The sequence below is a fragment of the Ovis aries genome, chromosome 11, assembly GCF_016772045.2.
Source record: "Ovis aries strain OAR_USU_Benz2616 breed Rambouillet chromosome 11, ARS-UI_Ramb_v3.0, whole genome shotgun sequence".
Taxonomy (NCBI): domain Eukaryota; kingdom Metazoa; phylum Chordata; class Mammalia; order Artiodactyla; family Bovidae; genus Ovis; species Ovis aries.
The window spans coordinates 55,656,406-55,678,879 of NC_056064.1; the positions used below are offsets into that span (position 1 = coordinate 55,656,406).

A 22,474-nucleotide genomic window follows, 5' to 3' on the forward strand; every position below is an offset into this window, starting at 1 on the left:
TAATACAGATACCTGGCTTCCAGAACAATTATTAGCCAATACACTTTGGACTCTTCTACCACTTATCCTCCTTTGCTGGGTGATAACATTAATATTTTAAGTTCTCTCATGCCTACAGGATGCCTCTCGATGGTCGGTGATCAAAGAAGAGGGCTCCAAAGAAAAGAAGGGTCATGTAGCCAGAAGGGGACAAGGTCATCTGAGTCTTGTCAAGTGATACAGGAGATTGGAGAAAGCACACTGGGTTCTAGGGAGAAAGTTCCAGATCGAGGTATCAAACGTCCAAACCGGGCACTGTCCGATGGCTTTCTCGGTGTACCTGCGCTGCTAATCAGCAGCGTTCCTTGGGCCTGTCATTTGGAAGCTCGATTCCTAACTTTGAGACTTTGGGGTACTTCCTTGGTGGCCCAGTAGCTAAGACTCCATGCTTTCAAGGGGGCACTGGTTGGGGAACTAAGATCCTAGGGGCGTGCCCCAAAAGTTAAAAAAAAAAAAAAGACTTTGAAACAGGTCACCTTTAACCATCCCCCACTGTGGTTGAAATGATTTAAGCCTGGTTTGTAACCACCAGCTCATTTGACTTAATAAGCATCTCTTTGGGAAGAAAAAGGGTAATCCTAGGTTGTGGGGGTGTTTTTCTTCCTTATTATTTTGCAAAACGGGCAGCTGTGCTATACAATTTTTCCAGTTTCACTAAAACAGATTAATCCTACAAATAACCTGAGTTAAGGTTTCTGTTAGAACTAAAGAGGCAGGAAACCTGCGCCCTTTTCTCAGTAACTGGACAGACCTGGGAAAGACAGCTCCCTGATTTGTGTCATAACTGTAACTTGGCTTTAGCTCTCCATGCTATGAAGGTAAGTGCCTAGGCCAAAAGTGTTGTGAAGGAGTTCTGCTGGTCATCTTGGTACTGTTACAGATTTTTTAAATTCTTCATAAACATGTTTGCTAAGGGTGTTGAATTTTTCACCGTAGAAAGCTTATGGTTTAGAAAGTGAAGTTGAACTTAAAATGATGAGGGCAGAAGAGTTAGCATTTTGATGACAGTCTTGGCTTTTTACAGTTATGTGACTTGAGTGGCTTGGTATTTATTGCTAATACCTAGTCTACTTCTTCGGAGAAGGCAACAGCCCACTCCAGTACTCTTGCCTGGAAAATCCCATGGACGGAGGAGCCTGGTGGGCTGCAGTCCATGGGGTCTCTAAGAGTTGGACACGACTGAAGCGACTTAGCAGCAGCAGCAGTCTACTTCTTAAGTGTTTTAAAATTAGACCACCAGGCTTCCCTTCCTGATGCTTCTGTTCCATTTAGAAGTACTGGGGTGTTCAGAACCCAATGGAACAGAAGCATCAGGAAGGGGAAGGGTGTTCAGGTGGGGAGCAACAGGAAGATGGGTCAGTCACTCAAATCTGAATCTAGTTTGTAGTAAATATATTTACATGTGAGCTTCTCTGGTGGCTCAGACGGTAAAGAATCCGCCTGCAATGCAGGAGACTTGGGTTTGATCCTGGGTTGGGAAGATGTCCTGGAGGAGGGCATGGCAACTCACTCCAGTAATTCTTGCCCAGAAAACCCCATGGACAGAAGAGCCTGGCTGGCTACAATCCATGGGATCGCAGAGTTGGACTCGACTGAGTAAGCGCAGCACATTTACATGTATTCAGGAAATAAATTACATGAAATCTACAAAAAATTGAGAGTCAACAAAAGTCAGCAGTGACCAGCATTTTCTCAGAGGAGTGTATAACTGAGGAGGATTCTAGAGAAAAATCAGTTCCACACAAAGGATGGTCCTGATTACCTGAGCCTGGTGGAAAATCGCCTCTTCCAGGTAGAGCAGGAGGTTTGAAGTAGATGCTCCCATGTTTCAAGCCAACTCTGGTTTGTGAATTCACCTCTGAGGAGCTGTGCTAGCGAGAGCCTGTTGTCTTCAGATTCACCCACTTCAGCTACTGGGAGCCCCCGAGGTTCGGGTCTTGGGTTGGTGCTGCCTTGACTCAGCGGGAGGAAGCTCTCCTCCTATCCCCGCAAGCGGGGTGAGCAGGTGTGGGTTCTGAGAAAGCCGGAGCCGGCCCACGCTCCGCAGTATTCAGGCCAGTCCAGGGTACCCCCGGAAGGTCTGGCCCAGTAACGTTTGGGGTGAGCGAGGGCGTCTGCTGGAGCGGAGGGCGGCTGATGTCCACGCAGGCGCACCCTCAGACCAGACGCGTGGCGCGGGCACCGCCACGCTCGGTCGGGCGCTGGGGAAGGCCCGGGGCTCCGGCGGGCGGGCGGGGCACCCGGGCGCCCATGCAAATCAGCCCGGCCTGGCTCCGCCCGCCGCCGCTCCGGAAGCGGCCGTTCCCGCGCCCAGCTCCGCGCGCTCCCGGGGCCGGTTCCGCGTTTCCCCCGGGTACCCTGCCTCGCGGCGCTGGCGATGGGGACGCCGGCGGGGCGCGCGCGGCCCGTGCGGGTGCTGGTGGACATGGACGGCGTGCTGGCGGACTTCGAGGCCGGCCTGCTGCGGGGCTTCCTCCAACGGTTCCCCGGGGAGCCGCACGTGCCGCTGGAGGAGCGCCGCGGCTTCTTCGCGCGTGAGCAGTACCGAGCGCTGCGCCCCGACCTGGCGGTAGGGAGCGGGTGGATGGGAGGGGTGCGGCGCGAGGGGAGCGGGGCCCCCGACCCCACAGGACATCCGGGGACGGGGAGCCTCTTCCCTGGGTCAGGACTGTCTCTGCTCCATGTCCAGACACCTTCCTGTTTAAAATGAACAAAGCTCTCACCTCAGAATCCACACTTCACTTGGGACTAGACAGTCTGGGGGTGTTTTCCTTACCGCTATACAAAATCCTCCACCCGGGACTCTGATTTGGGGACCAAAGCCCCCCAGGAAGCTCACCTTTGAGTCTTCGCTGTGTGTGTGCGGGGGAGGTGTGTGGTGAGGGGGCTTAGCCAGGACGGGAACGCTGTATCTTTCAGGACAAAGTGGCCAGTGTGTATGAAGCCCCAGGCTTTTTCCTAGACTTGGAGCCCATCCCTGGAGCCTTGGAAGCCTTGCGGGAGATGAATGACATGCAGGAGTGAGGATGGGCGGCGAGGGAGTGGGGGCTGGGGGGCAGGGGCGGGCACCACCGCGTCTAATCGTGCCCCCTCCTGGCAGCACCCAGGTCTTCATCTGCACCACCCCTCTGATGAAGTACGACCCCTGTGTGCCCGAGAAGGTGCGGCTGCCCCAGCGCTCCACAGGCAAACTTAGCTTCCGAAGTTCTGATTTGTTAAAAGAAACCATGGGGGACATCCCTGGCAGTTCAGAGGTTAAGACTCTGTGCTCTCAATACAAGGGGATACGGGGTCAGTCCCTGGTCTGGCAACTGAGATCCCACATGCTGTATGGCCCAGCCAAAAAAAAAAACCACACCAGCAGAAACACAGAAAGTTTGGGGGGGGCGGGGGTGGAGGGGTGTCTCTCACAAGCTGTAGACCCTCCCTCACACCTACTAGCCCTGAGTTCAGGGGCCTATCTTGCCCTATTGACCCTGTGCCCACCTCACAGTATCGCTGGGTGGAGAAGCACCTGGGACCCCAGTTTGTGGAGCGCATTATTTTGACGAGGGACAAGACCGTGATCTCAGGGGACCTACTCATTGATGACAAGGAGGTCATTCAAGGTGGGGAGCCTTTCTCCTTAGCAGCCTCCAGGCATCTGGCCTGCTGGGCTTAGGGGGAGGGAGTTCAGATAACCAGATTAGGGACTTCGGGTTCCCTGTCTCCCCTCCCAGGCAAAGAGGAGACCCCCAGCTGGGAGCACATCCTGTTCACCTGCTGCCACAACCAGCACCTGGCCCTGAGCCCACCTCGGAGACGGCTGCGCTCCTGGAATGACAACTGGAGGGAGATTATAGACAGCAAGCGGAGAGCCCTGCCTCTGGACCCCGGCTGCCTAGAGCTGCCCCAGCAATGAGGCTGCAGACAGCGGCTGCAGGAGGGCAAGGCAGACAGGCAGGGAAGCCGGGCAGGACCGGGTCCCCATGCAGCCTGATGGCGGTGACCCCTCAGCACCGTGCTGGCCGGAAACGCGCTGGGAGAACACGCACCTTTTAAATAAAACACTTCAGCTCACTGCTCTCTTAAGGCCTTTTATTTGGGAAAGGGAAGGGCCAGGACCCTCCGGAGGGCAGTGAGAATACAGGCCGACGAGGAGGCCTTCCCCTCCCTCCCTCTGGGCTCCTTAGTCGATTAGTCCCATAATCCGCCCACCTCCAGGTCCACCTGGACACCGTTCCTCTCCGAGCCACCTCTCCTTGGTCATGTAAGAGGTCAAGCTTAAGCGGGGCCAGGACCTTCCCCTGTTCCTGCACCCCAGCTTTCCACAGGGGCCCACACCCCTTCCCCCATGCTGAGTGGTGTACCCTGGACTCTGGGCCCTGCGCTGTATGTCAGCATCTGATCCCCTCTCCCTTCAGCAGCCCTCTTGCTTGCATCCCCGAGGCCCGCCTGAGGCCCAGACGTGCTTCCAGGCACAGCACCCCGCCTCACTAAACCTGATGGCAGAGAAGGTGGGCCAGGGCTTCCAAGCAGGGACCGTGGGGTGGGGAGGGGAGAGGACACTGCTCCAAGAGTCCGTGCCTGTCCTCTGACGTGTCATCACCCTCATGGCCACGGTAACAGTCACTAGGCTGGACTCAACAGCACGGGGCGCGCTCGGGTCTTTGAGGTGCCTTACCGTGGTGTCTGGCTGACAGGTCTGTACGGGTCAACAGTTAAGCCAGAGAGTTCTCAGGGGCAGCATCCGCCAGGCCCAACGCCCAGCCTGGAGACTTGTGGGGCAGGTACCCAGCCTCCACAGACGGGGGCACAACACCGCCCTCAGCTTCCCGGAGCCGCGATATACTTTGAACAACAAGGCTTCTCATTTCTGCGTCTCAAAATGACTCCAGACACCTCTGTTAGGGGAGAATGCTTCCTTCCTCAAGCTCAGGCAATTCTCCTAAGCTCCAGGCCCAGCTGTTCCTCAGGAGAAACACCTTCTGCGAAGCCTCCGAGTCCAGGGACCGAGCTGCTTCCTCCGCGAGGTTGAGACCCGGCGGGGGTGGGCCAGCACGAGGGCCCCTCAACGAGGTTGAGAGCAGCGGCCCGTGAAAACGGCAGCATCTTCAATTCCCCATCCACGCGTCTCAAGGCCTGGCTTCCTCACTCGTCTGGGGCCTTTCATCACAGTGCAAATACCTGCCATGCCGAGAAAACGCACTTTGAAAAGGGCCGAGCGCGCGCCGTTAGCGGAGAGGGCGCGCCGCCGGGCCGCCGCCGCCTCTCCCTGAGCCCCACCAGGGTTTCAGTCTCGCCCGGCGGGCAGCGGGTCAGGGCTGCTGTGGGGCCTCCGTCCTCGGCAGGGGGATCCCTAGGGCGGCATCCGCTTGCCAGCTGCGGGCCTCGGCCACCTGGCTGGGGGAGCAGAAGTCTTCCAGGAAGATCTGGGCCAGGTTTCGGAGCCGGGCGCTGGCCGACAGGGAGAAGCGCAGCATGCACTGGACCACGGGCCGGGCCGTCAGCTCGGGGGGGCGGCGCGCGCCGGGCGCGCCCAGGCCCATGAGCGCGGTCACGGCGGACAGCACGGTCTCCTCGCTGGGGCTGGACAGACAGTTGACGATGAGGGGGACGCCCCCCGCCTGCAGGATGTGTTCCCTGTTGGCCCTGTCGGCGCACAGGTTGCAGAGGCCACCTGGGGAAGAGCAAGCCGACTCAGGCCTCAGCCCTGGGCCTCCTCTGCCCTCTCCCCGCCGAGTCCCAGGGAAGGGCCGGGCCCCTGAGAAGCTGGCCCGGGGACAAGGGACCCGAAGCCCACGGGATCTCCAGCCCTCCCCTTCAAGGTTCCAGACAGGCCTGCCTGCCGCGGCCCAGCCTTCTGGAGGTGGGCACTGGACCTTGCCGCTCTCGGTTTGGCCGGTTTGGTGCTTTCCTGGGAACTCCCTGGTGGTCCGGGGTTAGGGCTCCACGCGTTCCCTGCGGAGGGCCTGGTTCCATCCCTGGCAGGGGAACTAAGATCCCACAAGATGTGTGGCATGACCCAATGCACATGCACACATGCACATATATGCACACAGATACACACACGCACACATGTGTAAAGTGATCGTTTCACAGGTGTACATACGTCAAACCGTATCAAGCTGCCCTCTTATGTAAAGTTTATCACATGTCAGTTATACCACAATAAAACTGTCAAGAAGGCAAAGTATAAACCATCTCAATCCTACCACCCATTTAATATTTGCTTTTCATCCCACGATATTTAAATATGACTCCATATACTTGATAACAATGTGATCTTCTGCTTATTTGTTTTGTAAGCCAGTTGCTTTTATTTAACCATGTCCTGTGAACACCTCTCCAGGCCAATAAATCTACAATCATGGAATCATTTAATAGCCACGCAGTCTACCCTTTTACCATTTTATGGATATAACATAATTAAGAGGTTAAATATCATCCACCGCCCACCCCCGCCCCCAACCCATCACTGTTGATAGGATTCTGGGGGATAAGACAAAAGGACAGAGTGAAGAGACCTGTGGTTCTGGATCGAAGAGCCCACCACCGCTCACGTAGTGCGGCCTGACCTTGTACTCTCCCACCAGCCCAGAGCCCTGGGTGTGGGAAGCTGACTTCCTGTGGCTCCTGGGTGAGCTTCCTGCCGTCAGGGCACCCCTACCCTTGGGTTCCTACTCCAAACACAAGACCAGCATAACACGGCCACCCAGCTAATGAGGAGTGACTGACAGCCCACCCACTTCCCCTGCGTCTCTAGAAACTGGCAGAGGCTCTGGCTTCTCGCAGCCTCAAACCCAACCCAGCCTCAAACCCAACCGGGATGTCTTTCCAAGCAAGAGGGGACAGGCACAGCGAGGTGGGGGGGCAGGGCTGGCGAAGACCTCCTCCTCCAGGCTCAGGCACCTGCTCCTGAGCCTGGGTCAGTCTGGGTCCCGCTGAAGGGAAGCTCATAAAGGTTCCATCCACTCAACCTCTAGGGACTTCCCACTGCACCTGGAATAAAGTTCACACTCCCTTCTAGGATCTTCACATGTTGCCGCCCTCTTGTTTTTTTTCTGTTCTTTTTTCTTTCATTGGCCATGCCATGTGGCATGCAGGATCTTAAGTGTCTAAGCACAGATTGAATCGTGCCCCCCAGGCAGTGGAAGCTCTCACCACTGGACCACCAGGTAAGTCCTGACACGCTCTTGCTGGTAACCAGCACGTCACTGCTCCCTCGACAGTGAGGTTTTCCTGGAGCACCATATAAGCCACACCCTGCCACGTCCAGGCCCTTCCCTCATCTCCTTGTTTCATTCTCTTTGCACGCTTAGAACTTTGACGGATCACCATGGCTTTTTCTTGCTCGCTGACTGCTGAGCCCCACTAGAAGGATACACTCCCAGAGGTCAAGACCCAGGCTGTCTTATTCCCACCACGTCCAGGGTGCCTGGTACAGGGTGCGCTCTTACAAACATTTGTTAGAAGGACTGTAAAGCGGTGAGCAGCAGGAAATGGCTGCACTGCAGATGGGTGGGAGGCTGGACGGGATGGCTCCCTGAGACCCTGCCCACCTAGGACATATGCGGTACTGGGGTCTCACTGACAGGGGGCCTCTGAGGGGCGGCCCCAGAAGGGGAGGCACTGATGCAGGGTCCCTCCCCACCTCTCAGGTCACTCCAGTGGAGGAGCCCTTAGCACAGCCTGGGGCCTCCCTTCCTACCACCCTCTTTACTTGCGGTCTGTCCCGATCACTAGGCACCACACGGTAGTCATTTACCTCTGAATCCTGGGGGCCTGCAACTGTGCTTTCTTGCTGGGCACAAACATGCTGGGCACATGACTGAACCCCATGGAGGAAGAGTCACCACCACCCCCACTTGCAAAAAAGAAGCTGAGGCCATTGAGTAACTTGTCCAAAGTCTCAGAAGATGGGGAGCCCGCTGCCACTCCCAGAATAAAGGGTGTCCCTGTAGAAACCACGAGAACTAATCCTATCATGGGGGGACACCAGGCTCAGCCGGGCGCAGGTACAAGTGGAAACGCTCCAACAGGACCCCAGCTTCTCGCACACATGGCACCATCTCTTCTGAGCTCCGAGTGGAACTGCAGCCTCCTACCCACACTGCAGACTCAGGATGGGACTTATCTCTGCCCTCAAGGGTGATACCGTGAAAAGCCCAAGTCATTCTCCAGGCTGGTGAGTCATCATCACGCCCAGCTGTGCCTGGGTAGGGCTCTGCCACTCGGGATAATCAGAGGGCATCTGCAGGAGAATGGGCACAGGAGGCAGCCTCCCAACAGCCAGCCCCACCTGCTCCCCGTTTACAGGCCTGGGAAGCCTCCAGGGATGGATCGGGGGGCTGCCAGCGCTTACCGGCTGCTGTGTCCCCACCCCAGGTAGGGAACTCTTTAAGCCCCTCGGCCTTGCTGGCAGCGACCATGGAAGATGAAAAAGAGCAGTGAAAGCCTGGAAAGAGAAGGGCTTCAGGGATTAAAAAGGCTGAGTAGGAGTGCCCGAGAAGGAGCCAAAAGACCCCCAAAGAGTGGAAGAGAAGCCGCAGCCGCTGTGAATTTTCCTCGGAGCCCACCTCTGTGCACTGGCCCTGAAGAACTAAGGAGGGCTGTAGAAAAAAGAGCAACATGAGCCTGGAAGCTTCCTAAAGAAGGCCCAACAATAGCAAACTGGTTAAAGAAAGTAGGGTACATTCATATGATGAAACGTTATATAGTTCTAAAAATCACGTTTTAAAAAAAAAGTGTAATGGGGGAAAACGCTTGCTATATAAGTTTAAGGAGGAAAAAAGGACACCAAATGTGTCATAAAATTGCAAAAAAAAAAAACAAAAAACAAGTCCAGAGAATTCCCTGACCATCCAGTGCTCAGGACTCTGTGCTCTCACAGCTCTGGGCCCAGGTTTAATCCTGCTCGGGGAACTGAGACCCTGAAAACCATGCAGTGCAGCCAAAAAAAAAAAAAAAGGTCCAACAAGATGTTACCTCTTCTCAGAGCCTTCCTTGACCACCCTAATCAGTCCCCCTCCCCAAGAGCCCTCTCCTCACCATCTTCGCTTCTTTTCTTCATACCAAAGAAGGGGAAAAAAAAGGAAAAAAGCAAAAGAAGAAAATATTCATAGATTCTGACAGAGAACTCATATCCAAGATATTTAAAGAACTTCGTATCAGCAAAAGACGAACAACACAATAAAAAAAAAAGAATGAGCAAAAGACTTCAACAAACTGCACAAAAGGGCCAATATATGAAAATGTGCCCAACACTCCTTATCAGAGAAATGAAAATTAAAACCACAGCAAGAGGCCCCTATACACCCGTCATAACGGAAAACAAAAAAAGACTGACAATAGTAAGTGCTGGCAGAGCCACTGGAACTCTCACGCGCTGGTGGTGAGGAGCGCACACGCCGTAATTAGCTGGAAAACTATCTGGTAGCTCCTAATACAGTTGAACATACATCTACCGTGTGTGTGGGTATGTGTGTACACGAATGCACACGCAAACTCAGTTGTGTCCGACTCTTTGCGACCCCGTGGACTGTAACCTGCCAGGCTCCTCTGTCCATCAAATTCTCCAGGCAAGAATACTGGAGTGGGTTGCCATTTCCTCCTCCAGGGGATCTTCCTGACCCAGGAGTCAAACTCACCTCTCCCGCGTCTCCTGCACTGGCAGGCAGGTTCCTTACCACTGAGCTACCCGCAAAACCCATACATCTACCCTGTGACTCAGCAATTCCACTTCTACCCAGGTCTGAGAAAAAGAGAGTGCATACATATACTATACGAAATCTACCTGAGACAAATGAGTGCCTGACGTATACAAGAAAACTTGATAGAAATGATCGTGACGGGCTTCCCTCGTGGCTCAGTGGTAAAGAATCCTCCTGCCAATGCGGAAGACATGGGTTCAGTCCTGATCTGGGAAGATTCCACACACTGGGGGGCAAATAAGCCCATGCACCACAGCTACTGGGGCTGTGCTCTGGGGTGCGGAGCTGGGACTGCTGAGCCCTCGAGCCACAAGTGCTGAAGCCTGCAGGCCCTGGAGCTCTACAACCTGAGAAGCCACTGCGATGAGAAGCTCTCGCACGGCAACTAGAGAAAAGCCCAGGGAGCAAGGAAGTTCCAGCACAGCCACAAATAAATAAAATCTTTAAGATTATCATAACAGCTTTACTCATAAAGGCTCTAAAGAAATAACTCAGAGCTCCACCAGTGGAGGGCTGGATGAACAACTTGGGGCCTATTCATACAAAGACAGGAGCTACTGATACTGCAACCATTTACATGGACCTCAGAAACATTATGTTGAGTGAAAAAAAAAACCAGAGACTCAACTCTAAGAAGTCTGAACCAGTCCACTTACATGAAGTTCAAGAACAGGCAAAAGGAATCCATGGGGCTAAAGGTTAGAACAGTGGCTACCTCAGGGTGGAAGACACTAACCAGCAGAGGGTTATGAGGGATCCTTTCGGAGAGATGGTAATATTCTGTATCTTGATTTAAGTGCTGGTTACATAGATGTACATACACTTTAATGAATTTGAAAAATCATCAATCTGGGACTTCCCTGTGGTCCACTGGTTAAGAATCCACACTTTCACTGCAGGGGTCTCGGGTCTCAATCCCTGGTTGGGGAACTAAGATCCCCCATGCTGTGTGGTGAAGCCAAAAAAAAAAAAAATTCATCAAACTGACACTCCATGTGCAACTCACTGTATGCTGATCCTGCTGCAATTTAAAGACTGGTTACCACACAAAAAAGGAGAACAAGTTCTGACTGGTGGATGAACATGTTTTGGACAAACCAGGCAAGGCAGAGAGAAAGAGAACAAGGGGCAAAGGCAGGGCCCGTCTAGATGGGAGCCCCAGAAAGGCCCAGGACAGGCAAAGGAGAACCCCCAGATGCCACCTGGGAGGAGAAAGCTGGCGGCTCAGAGAGGTCAGGCAGAGGATCTCAAGTCACACAGCAAGCAGGGCACTGGTGTTGGGAGGGACAGGAGGGCCTAAGGACTGTCCTGGCGATCGAGGGAGGGCGTGCTGACGAGTGCTGAGCTTGCACCTGGCGCCCTGGAGGGCAGGGCGAGTCCTTGGAGACACTGGCTTGAGAGGTTGCGTCTGAGCACCCGCCCGCCCCAGGGCATGGGGCTGGCCACAGTCAATCCCAAGTTAAAATCTTCATTGGGGACTATTTGTTTCAGGGTTTAACTTTAGTATTGGATTGGTCAAAACGTTTGTAACATGTTATGTTTTCCATAACATCCTTTTCTTTTTGGCTCTGCCTGGTCTTAGTTGGGGCATGCGGGATCTTTTAATTCTTCGGTTGCATCATGTGAGAGCTTTAGTTCTTTAGTTGCAGCGTGTGGAATCTAGTTCCCCAACCAGGGATTGAACCCTGGTATCCTGCATTTGGGAGCTCAGAGTCTTAGCCACTGGACCACAGGGAAGTCTCATGTTTTCCATAACATCTTGTGGAAAAACCCAAATGAACTTTTTGGCCAACCCAATATCTTGAGTTGGTCTTCCCTGGTGGCACAGATGGTAAAGAATCTGCCTGCAATGGGAGAGACCTGGGTTCAATCCCTGGGTTGGGAAGATACCCTGGAGAAGGGAATGGCAACCCACTTAGTATTCTTGCCTGGAGAATCCCAGGGACAAAGGAGCCTGGAAGTCCATGGGGACACAAACAGTCAGACACAACTGAGCAACTAAGTGTGCATACACACAGACACAACCAGTCCATCTTAAAGGAAATCAATCCTGAATATTCACTGGGAGGACTGATGCTGAAGCTGAAACTCTAATACTTTGGCTACCTGATGTGAAGAAGTGACTCATTTGAAAAGACCCTGAAAAAAAAAAAAAAAAAAAAAGAAAAGACCCTGATACCGGGAAAGACTGAAAGCAGGAGGAGAAGGGGATGACAGAGGATGAGATGGTTGGATGGCATCACCAACTCAATGGACATGAGCTTGAGTAAACTCCGGGAGTTGGTGATGGACAGGGAGGCCTGGCGTGCTGCGATTCATGGGGTCGCAAAGAGTCAGGCACGACTGAACAACTGAACTGACTGATTCTCACACACACGTTATCTTGAGAATGGTTCTCTCTGACATTTCAGGACAGACACGCAAGGGGTGAACAGCATACAGAGAAAGCTACTATTATGCGTAAGCAGGCAGCGGACAAATATACACATATGTACATGCTCACATCTGTTGATTCCATGAGAGGGGAACAGAGGGGAACGGACCAGGATGGTAGTGAGACTTCTCTAAAAACACAGGGTGATACAGTGATCTGTTTTGTATAATCTAAAAAAAAATCAAAAAAAAAAAAATCATGGCCTTTTGCGTTCCTGACCTAGACTTCAATTTTATAATTTTATTATACAGGGCCATTCCGGCAAGTGAGAAATGATATACAAATAAGCAGCACCGCCTGCGAGAGCAAAATGGAAACAACCTAGTGGGCCATCCTCAGGAGCCGGCTGGACCTCAGTCCCGCCACTCTGAGAACATCGTGCAGTGCTCACATCAGGCCGCTCTTTAAGGGCTGACACTGCACGTGTGCCAATAGGCGGTGCTAAGTTTTTTCCTGTTTTGTTTTTTTTTCCCCAAGGGACTTCCCTGGTAGTCCAGTGGTTAAGAGTTAGAGCTCCCAATGCAGGGGGCCTGTACTGGATCCCTGGTCAGGGAAGTAGATCCCAGATGTCACAACTAAGACCCAGCACAGCCAAATAAATTTTAAAAAGAGCCGGGGGCGGGGGGGTGGTGGGAGCGGAATAGGGATATAGTATACTACAGGCATGTGTAAGACATACAATGTATACACAGTATACATACAGACATATACATATTTGTTTATAAATCCTGCAAATATCTCTGGGAGGATACACAAGAAACTGGTAACAGTGGTTGCCTCCAGAAAAGGCTACAGACTGTTACAGTTTACCACCTGCCCTTTTGAACTCTGTACCGGGTGAATCCATTATATATTCACATACATGAATAAAACAGACACACCCTGCCTGTGCCTAGACCTGAGAGGAAGCGGGGAGGGCAGAGGTGCCTGGAGTCAGCCTTCCCAGGCGGCGCTCGAGGAAGTGATGGGATGAGAGCCTCGACTTCAGCTCTTTCCTGTAACTAGCGGCGGGCTGGGGAGTTTTGCTCGTTTGTTTAAGCTGAAAGATGTGTGATCCTAGGACCCTAAAGGACCAATGAGAGAAGGAGGTTCCCCAGGGACCCCAGAGTTCGGCGGATGGAGGAGGGCTCTCTGGTAGGCGGAGCTAGCTGAAAATCCCGGGAACGCCCCTGCAGACTAAGGTGAGCAGAGCAAGCAACTCCATTTCTCTAAGCCTGAGTTTCTTCATCAGTAAAACGGGCAGAGAGGATTAGATAATGCTAAGACCCCTCTCTGGCACCCAGTAGACGTGGACCAGGTACGCATCTGTTTACAGCCCCGGAGACTGGCCCAGGGCACACCTGCAACCCACACACAGAGAAAGGGCCGGCACACACAGGCAGAGGTGAACAGTGAGGACAAAAGTGCCCATATCACTGAGGCCAAGGACTGAGGCACAGTCAGCAGTCCAGTGTCTCTGCACATTCTTTTCTGACTGAATTCTCTCCCTCTCAGAGGTGAACCCCTTCCTGACTTGTAATAAACAGGACCTTTTATTTCCTGTGTGGCTTGTGGATCTTAGTTCTCCCATCAGGGCTTGAACCTAGGCCACGAGAGTGAAAGCACCGAATCGTAACCACTGGACCACCAGGGAGTTCTCAGGATCTTCCAAGTAATTTTTCTTTTTAACTACACACTCCCCGCTAAACACTATAATTCAGTTCTGCCTCTTTTTGGACTTTATAGAAATGGAATCATGCAGTACATATTATTATGTGTCTAGCATCATGTGCTTAACATTATGTTTGCAAGATAATTGCATGGAGCTGTGCAGATTGTTCATTTACCTTGCTAAGTAGTATGAATATCCACAATATTGATATTCATCCCAGTGTTGACTGTTCGCAGGCTGGGGCTATTACAGACAATACTGCTGGTGACATTTTTGCCTATGTGTCTACACGTGCCTGGACCTAACCCTGTGAATGTAACTGCTGGATCAGGGGGCATGCCCCCCTTCAATTACACTAGATACTGTTTTCGGAAGAGGTGGCGCAGGAGTCACCCACCAGTCTTTTTCAGTACACCACCACCATCTGGTGGCAGCTACCAGTATTGCAGGAAGTAGAACACAGGAAAAAGGATTTAAGCTCAATTGTGGGAGGTGCCTCCTACTTGGACTCTGTTTTGGTAACAAAACTGTCAGTATCCTGTGTATCACAGAATCCTAGGATTCAGTTTTCATGGAAAAAGAGAGATCTCTTGGCTTGTTTACATCTCCACACAGCATCTAGAATGGGGCAGGTGTGTACACACAGCTGGTAAGACTGAGAATCAACCAGTGGTGCCTCTGGCCAATGCTGTCAAACTGATGCCACAGCCTGCCAGAGGTTTTATCTGGGGCACAAGCTCAGAACCCTTCACTCGAGTGTTTACTGAGATTTTGGCTTTGCATCTGGTTCCTGATAATCCATCCACTTCCCATCCCCCGACCCCAACAAGGGTGGCTCTGGCCTGACCAGTGCCCATTGCCCAGGGGTACGTCCTCCTAATACTGCCCGGACACCAATTGTGAGGCTAGGGGTCAACTTTCATACCTTTTCCTATCATTCAGTGATGCTTTTCCAGAGGGAACAAACCCCTGAAACAGATAGGTCATGAGACACTATCCCACTTCAGTCTCTGGGAGATGAGGGAACTGCTTACCCTCAAAGGGGTCTGGATAGCAGACCATGCAGCTGCAGGTGCTTTCAGTTCAGTTCAGATCAGTCGCTCAGTCGTGCCTGACTCTTTGCGACCCCATGAATCGCAGCACGCCAGGCCTCCCTGTCCATCACCAACTCCCGGAGTTCACTCAGATTCACGTCCATCGACTCAGTGATGCCATCCAGCCATCTCATCCTCGATCATCCCCTTCTCCTCCTGCCCCCAATCCCTCCCAGCATCACAGTCTTTTCTAATGAGTCAACTCTTCGCATGAGGTGGCCAAAGTACTGGAGTTTCAGCTTTAGCATCAGTCCTTGCAAAGAAATCCCAGGGTTGATCTCCTTCAGAATGGATTGGTTGGAACTCCTTGCAGTCCAAGAGACTCTCAAGAGTCTTCTCCAACACCACAGTTCAAAAGCATCAATTCTTCGGCGCTCAGCCTTCTTCACAGTCCAACTCTCACATCCATACATGACTACTGGAAAACCATAGCCTTGACTAGACGGACCTTAGTCGGCAAAGTAATGTCTCTGCTTTTCAATATGCTATCTAGGTTGGTTATAACTTTTCTTCAAAGGAGTTAGCGTCTTTTAATTTCATGGCTGCAATCACCATCTGCAGTGATTTTGGAGCCCCCCAAAAAAAAAGTCTGACACTGTTTCCCATCTATTTCCCATGAAGTGATGGGACCGGATGCCATGATCTTCGTTTTCTGAATGTTGAGCTTTAAGCCAACTTTTTCACTCTCCTCTTTCAGTTTCATCAAGAGGTTTTTTAGTTCTTCTTCACTTTCTGCCATAAAGGTGGTATCATCTGCATATCTGAGGTTAATGATATTTCTACCGGCAATCTTGATTCTAGCTTGTGTTTCTTCCAGTCCAGCATTTCTCATGATGTGCTCTGCATATAAGTTAAATAAGCAGGGTGACAATATACAGCCTTGACGGACTCCTTTTCCTATTTGGAACCAGTCTGTTGTTCCATGTCCAGTTCTAACTGTTGCTTCCTGGCCTGCATACAGATTTCTCAAGAGGCAGGTCAGGGGGTCTGAGGCACTTTAGCTTATTTAATTGTCAACAACTCTGTGAGGCAGGTGTTGATCCTGCTCACCTGACTGACGATGGGAGAAGGGAAGTCACATGCCCAGAGTTAAGTCGCGGAGTGAGGACTGGAACCCAAGCCTGCCTGACCCCAAAGCCCTGCTCCTACCAAACTCACTCTCTTCCGCACCAACAAACCAACACTCGGTTTGATTCTGCCAAACCATGGCCGTGGGCAATCTTACCTAGTAGTTGTTCCAGAAATAGCCTCACTCAGGGCACCAACCCCAAGTCAGGGGCAGGACTCTGCGTGCGTGCACTCGCCCCATCCCCTTTCCAGACCAAAAAGTCTGAGTATTCAAGACAAACATAAGCAAAGCACTCTGACCTCATGGAGATCACAATCTCAGACCTGCCACCAGAGAGAAAAGATTCAAAGCTACAAAGCACAACGCAGAATAATCACTGACAGTGTAGCGCCACATGAAGCGCCACAGATATTAACAGGAAAGGAAACAGAAAGAGTAACAAAGTAGGCTTCTAAGCACCACTGGGACTTCCAATTTATGCACAATAAATAAAAAATAAATTTCATCTGCAGAGGACCCCATGGAGGGATTCAATGCTAAGAAAGCTGTTGCTCCTGGGACTGGGGACCTTAGGAAGGAGGAGAAAAAGAGAAAGAAAAAGCGGCCGTGAAGAGGAAAACTGGTGATAAAGATACAAGCGATTGTAGACAAAGTGCCTTCACAGACACACAGACACAACAGCTCTGCTCCCCATGGCAGTCCTGCAAGGCAGGCAAGGCTCAGATGAGGAAACGAAGCTCAGAAGAGATAGGACTCATCCACAAGGATCAGCTACAAAGTGAAGTGGGGACCGTGGACTCTGGGTCCAGGGCTTGGTTACCCACCCTGGGAGCCCCCGGCTCAGTGGGGTGGGATCTCAGAGGTCTCCTGCCTTGGGAAAGGTGCTTCCTGATCCTGTAAAAACTCGCCTTGGCTGACTGCTCTTTTTATTTTTTATTTTTATTTTTCGTGTTCCCAAACATGAACCCCCCTCCCACCTCCCTCCCGACTGCTCTTTTTAGCAAAGTTTTCTGCAGAGTCGAGACCCTAGTGGTCCAGCAGTTAACACTCCACACTGCCACTGCAGGGGGCATAGGTTCGATCCTTGGTCAGGGAACTAAGATCCCACGTGGGAAGCACCCCCCTCTACCTCCCAAAATAGCTTCAGTTGGAGGAGATATGTCATGGCCTTTTACCATTTACCTCTGTGGTCATCCTCCCCAATACCCATATCCCAGTCTAATAACGAGAAAAATGTCAGGCAAATCCCAACTGAAGGAAAACCTACAAAATACCTGACCAGTACTCCTTAAAACTGCCAAGGTCATTCACAAAAAGAAAAAGTCTAAAACCAGCAAAGCCCAAAGGAGCCTAAATCTAACATAAGATCTTGGATGGAATCCTGAGACAGTAAAAGGTTATGAGGGAAAAAGTGACGAAATCAGAACAAAGCATGGACTTCAGTTAATAACAGGGGTACCCAGGTGGCTCAGTGGTAAAGAATCTGTCTGCCAGTGTAGGAGACGCAGGTTCTATCCCTGGGTCAGGAAGATCCCCTGGAGAAGGAAATGGCAACCCACTCCAATATTCTCGTCTGGGAAATCCCATGGACAGAGGAGTCTGGCAGGCTACAGCCCATGCGGTTGCAAAGAGTTAGACAGGACTATTGCTATTGGCTTATTAATTGTAACAAGTGTACCATACTAATGTAAGATGGTAATAATAAGGAAACTCGGTGTGTATACATAGAAACTCTGTATTACCTTCGCAATTTTTCTACTGTTATAAAATACAAAGTTTCTTTCAAAAGAGAGCGAGAGATTGAGATCTAACGTACATAACAACCAGATTAAGAGCATGGATCCTGGTTTATACAGAACAACAAAAAATGTCCGCTTGGGAACTATTAGAGAAGTCTGCCTAACTGGGTATTTGGTGACAATGGAATTATTAAGTTCATTCCCTATGAAGATAAGACTCCTTTCACTATGCAGAGAAATGTTATTTTTTAAAGACACATGCTGCAGAAAGAATGTTGGTTTTGTTTGCTTTTTGCAGGATCTCAGTTCCCTAACCAGAGAAGGCAATGGCAACCCACTCTAGTACTCTTACCTGAAAAATCCCATGGACGGAGGAGCCTGGTAGGCTGCAGTCCATGGGGTTGCTAAGAGTCAGACACGACTGAGCGACTTCACTTTCCCTTTTCACTTTCATGCACTGGAGAAGGAACTGGCAACCCACTCCAGTGTTCTTGCCTGGAGAATCCCAGAGACGGCGGAGCCTGGTGGGCTGCCGTCTATGGGGTTGCACAGAGTCAGACACGACTGAAATAACTTAGCAACAGCAGCAGTTCCCTAACCAGGGATGGAACCCATCGCCCCTACAGTGGAAAAGCAAAGTCCTAGTTGTTGGACCACTAGGGAAGTTCCAGGAATGTTGGTTTGCCCTCAGAATAAACTCCAAACTCCCACCCAATGCCTAGATCTGAATCCCTGTAAACTGGTGCGAGGTGCTCTCTAATTTAGCAGCACTAAATCCTTCTCTCTCATTTAGTACCACTCTGGGCTTCACTCACCACAATGGTGCCACATCAGCCTTCCTTCTGGCTCCTCCTGCTCTGGGGTCTTGGCCCGGCCTGTGCCTTCCCGCCAGGGCCAAACCAGAAGTAGTCCCTTCCTTCCCTTGCTCTTCTTCATCAGCCTGTTTTCTTCAGTGCCTCAGCTTCTTTTGTGTGTAAACCTTGTGTCTCTCTCTACTAGAATGTAAATTCCCTGAGGGCAAAGATCTTTTCCCAACTTGTTGGCCATCTCACCAGCATTTAGAACAATACTTTGCTCACAGGGTACCAGCCCAACAAACACCTGACGTGTGAATAAATCAATAGGTCTGAGACCAGAACAACTACAGGTGCCATAAGCCCTTCCGAGTGAACGCTATTTCTCTTGATGGTGAAACATATAAGATAAAGAGGTTTTAAAAGAGCGCTCAACTCCCCCGCCCCCACCCCGCCCCTCCAAGGGGCTTCAATCCATTCCCATTTATGATCTTACCTCTAACCGACAGGGAAGGTAGACAGGTAGAAATGGTCCTGGGCGTGGGTTCCAGGCCAGACTCAAGCCACCCGTGAACCTGTACGCTGTGTTGGCCGCGGAGGCATTACAGACACTACGAAAGTCTGCCTTCGCTGCTGAGAGACGGCCGAAGAGCCCTTTCCCAACAACTCATTTCTAACTCGTTACCTCATCAGGCACCTAGGAGAGCGCCCCATCCTTACCAATAGCAAACTCCACCAGGGTCTCATTCTCCTCCGACAGCGAATCGAGGAATAAATCCAAGACCTGCAGCTGCCGCAGATACTGGTAGTTACCGGGGTCATAGGCGAAGTTGGCGAGGTTGGCCAACACTTGCTCCTTGGCGTCTGCGATGGAGAAGCGGGCAGTGGCGCCAGGGTCGGGGCGGTGGTCGCGGCTGGACCCCGGCCCAGCCCCCCCTGCCCCCCACCCCGAGACACTCACCTTGGCTCTGCGTCTCCTGGAATTCCGTGACCAGCGCCTGCAGATACCCCAGCCGACCGACGTGGGGGTCTACCTTCGGCTTCTGGGCCATGGGCGGGCGGCGAGGGGCCCCGGGGAGCGGGCGGGAGAGTGTGGAAGGTTGAGGCTGGGGCGCGGGGCTAGGACCCCACCTGGCTTCGCGGGGCCGGGGAGGGGAAACGAATTCTCCAGCAGCTTGCAGCTGAGACTGGGCTGTGGGAGACGCGGTGGGGACTCAGAACCTCGTAGGAGTTGGGACTGAACACCTAAGTCGGGGACCAGGAGACAAGGACCCACTCTCGCGCCGCGTGAGGAAGGCCCGTCCCAGCTGGGCGGGACGTTCGGCTTGGTTCCGGACTTCCGGGGGAAGCGGCACTTGGCCACGCCCAAAGGGCCAAAGGGGCGGGGCGACGAGGCGAGGGGCGATGGGCGGGGCCGTCGCTGAGCGTGGGCCCGCTTCCAGCGTTTTGTCTCTCGCAGGCGGCGATCCGCCTCTTGATGGAAGTGGTGACTGAAGCCTGCGGTTGTGTTGAGGCGAGCCCCAAGGGCCCGTAGGAGCTCAGAGGTGCCGGGGGTCGCCTGTGTGGGGGACTGTCGGGGTAGAAGCACCTTCAGATGCACCCGCGCTTGGCGATGGGCCGCAGTCCCCGCCCCTCCACCATCCAGGGACGCCGTGGAAACGCGAGCGCCTGCTCCTTGTGTCCCCTCTGTGGCTCTTCTGACACTACCTTCTGGTCGGCTCTTCCCAAAAGCCCAGTGAGGACTTCCCTGGTGGTTCGGTGCTTAAGACTCTGCTCCCAGTGGAGGGGACACGCTTGGATCCCTGGTGGGGGAACTGTGACCCTGTATGCCCGAGGCGAGGCCAAGATGAAAACAAGTCAGCGCGCCTGGTATCCTCTGCTCCCCAGTCCCGAGCTGAGCCTGCCAGGTGGCGGGGCGCACCCGGGGCAGCACCATCGGACCCCAGAAATACTACTTTGGTGGCTTTCTGGGTTGTGGGGAGCCCAGAATGCTGAAGCCCTCCTATCTAGTCCTTTCTCAGTTTCTCAGGAAGGGGTCAGGTGACAGAGCACCAGGGAGGAAGGTGGCCCTCTTGGACTCCAGCGTGTTTCAAAATGTGGGGGTGGAAGCGGCTTAGGCTGTGAATTTCTGGAGGGCAAGGGCCTTGCGCAAGGACAGTGACTGCCACACTCCAGCTTGCCACAGCCCCACTGGGAGCAGCCCCCACCTGGTGGGCTCAGGTGGCTGTGATCAGCCCCAGCCCTATGCACACACCTGGGGCTTGGGGACCCTGGCTGCTTCTTGCAGGGTAGTGTCCCCAGGCCCCTCACCAGAACCTTCACATTTTAAGGAGAGCTGATTCGACCTGGGGAAGTCTATCTCAGCCCAATGTGGCCAGGGGGCTTCTCTGCTCCTGTCTGGATGGAGCAGTAAAGATCTAGGGACAGGACAGAAGTGGGCTCTACCCCACACTGGTCAGGAACTGCTCTGGACCCTCTCTAGAGGAATCCCAGGATCAGCCAAGTGTGGATTCTGGAATCTGATGGGCCATCACATCCTCCATTACTTGCCCCCTCCTAAGGCTTTGGAAAAGCCCCTGATGCTGAGAAAGATTGAACGCAGGAGAAGGGGATGACAGAGGATGAGATGGTTGGATGGCATTACCTACTCAATGGACATGAGTTAGGGCAAGCTCCAGAGAGCTGGGAGATGGCCAGGGAAACCTGGTGTGCTGCAGTCCATGGAGTCGCAGAGTTGGACACGACTGAGTGCCTGAACTGAACTGAATTAAGGCTTCCGAGGCCCTCACCTCTGCAAAGAATTCTTTAAGTCCTTGGTTTTGTGACCAGGTCTTACTCCTCTCTGCCCAGTTCGTGACACACAGTAGCTCAATATTTGTTGAAGGAATTCTGCCCAGAAATGATTGCCACTCTTGCCCAGGGTAGGGAGTGGGGGAGGGCAGGCAGAGGAGGTCAAAGTTCTCTATCCTAAATGTTTACTAATATCTTTTTTCCTTGAAAAGAAATGTTTTCAAGAGTGGGCCTAAAAGGGGATGCATGTTTCAAAGCCATGTGGCTACTAGCACCAAAAAGGATTCATCTAGGGACCTCCCTGGAGGTTAAGACTCCGTACTTCCATTGCGAAGGGTATGCATGGGTTTGGTCCTTGGTCCTAGTCAGGGAACTTCAAGATCCCACATGCCGCGCATGTAGTGCTTCAAAAAAAAAAAGTATTCACCCACCCACCAGCCCCAGCTCTCTCCTCTTCCACTCAGTTAAGATGGAGGAGGCAGGACATGATAAAATGTGCCCAGCTGTGCATTCTCCCTTCAGTGTACAAGCTGTGGATGGTGACCAAGTGCAGACAGGTTGGGGCACAGGGAGGCAGTGGGGGGTCTTTAGGATCAGACTTTTCAGACTGGAAGAGACCTTAGCTTATCTAGGCCAACCTTCTCTGTTTTCTGCGTGCCCAGAGTCAAGGCAGCAAATTGTGGCAGTCAAACATCAATTCAGGTTCCATGCCAGCTCAGAGCCCTTTGCCTCACCTCTATACTACTTTTTTTTTTTTGCCATAAGGGGGCACTCGTGGATCCTGGAAAAGACAATATCCAGAAGGGTGCTTACTCATGCCAGTTGGACTTGTGCTGGAGGGCTGGAGCAGGTCATAAAAAGAAAATCAGTTCTCTCCTGATAAGACTTTCTTGCTGAAACCCGGTTGAGCTTGAATCAACAAACAAGGTCCAGGTTGGGAGTAGCCCTGAAGGCGAATGGGAGCAAACTTACTCCAGGCCTATTTTTCAGCTTCATTACTTCACAGGGTTTATAACCCGCTGCAGAAAATGTTTTTGTGTGTATAGTTCAAACAAACAGTTTTTCTATTCCCTCAGTTGGTATCCTGTTGGGACAAGCCAGGGCTGATGAGAGGCAGCTCCCAGGTGATGATGACCTCAGGGAAGGCACCAGCAAAAAGAATGTGTGTGTGC

The 22,474-nt window shown here is 52.3% G+C and overlaps 2 protein-coding genes across 5 annotated transcripts; one reads left to right on the forward strand and one right to left on the reverse strand.

The window, feature by feature from the left end:
* Nucleotides 1-2,367: 2,367 nt before the first annotated feature.
* NT5C (5', 3'-nucleotidase, cytosolic) lies at nt 2,368-4,098 on the forward strand. Of its 2 annotated transcripts, none has more exons than XM_027974059.2 (5): nt 2,368-2,608; nt 2,959-3,059; nt 3,140-3,293; nt 3,533-3,647; nt 3,759-4,098. In XM_027974059.2, the coding sequence occupies exons 1-5, from the start codon at nt 2,417-2,419 to the stop codon at nt 3,938-3,940; spliced, it is 744 nt and encodes a 247-aa protein (XP_027829860.1). In that variant the 5' UTR covers nt 2,368-2,416; the 3' UTR covers nt 3,941-4,098. The 2 variants fall into 2 exon arrangements, with proteins under 2 accessions (XP_027829860.1, XP_014954447.2); XM_015098961.3 differs by having other exon boundaries at nt 3,140-3,200.
* A 4-nt stretch (nt 4,099-4,102) lies between these two features.
* Nucleotides 4,103-19,821, reverse strand: ARMC7 (armadillo repeat containing 7). Of its 3 annotated transcripts, none has more exons than XM_027974060.2 (3): nt 19,474-19,821; nt 19,233-19,376; nt 4,103-5,698 (listed from the first exon to the last, which is right to left on the reverse strand). In XM_027974060.2, exons 1-3 carry the CDS (start codon nt 19,562-19,564, stop codon nt 5,337-5,339), a joined length of 597 nt encoding a protein of 198 aa, XP_027829861.1. In that variant the 5' UTR covers nt 19,565-19,821; the 3' UTR covers nt 4,103-5,336. The 3 variants fall into 3 exon arrangements, with proteins under 3 accessions (XP_027829861.1, XP_060250997.1, XP_027829863.1); XM_060395014.1 differs by lacking the exon at nt 4,103-5,698 and adding an exon at nt 14,852-15,750; XM_027974062.3 differs by lacking the exon at nt 4,103-5,698 and adding an exon at nt 15,757-16,539 and having other exon boundaries at nt 19,220-19,376.
* Nucleotides 19,822-22,474: the final 2,653 nt, after the last annotated feature.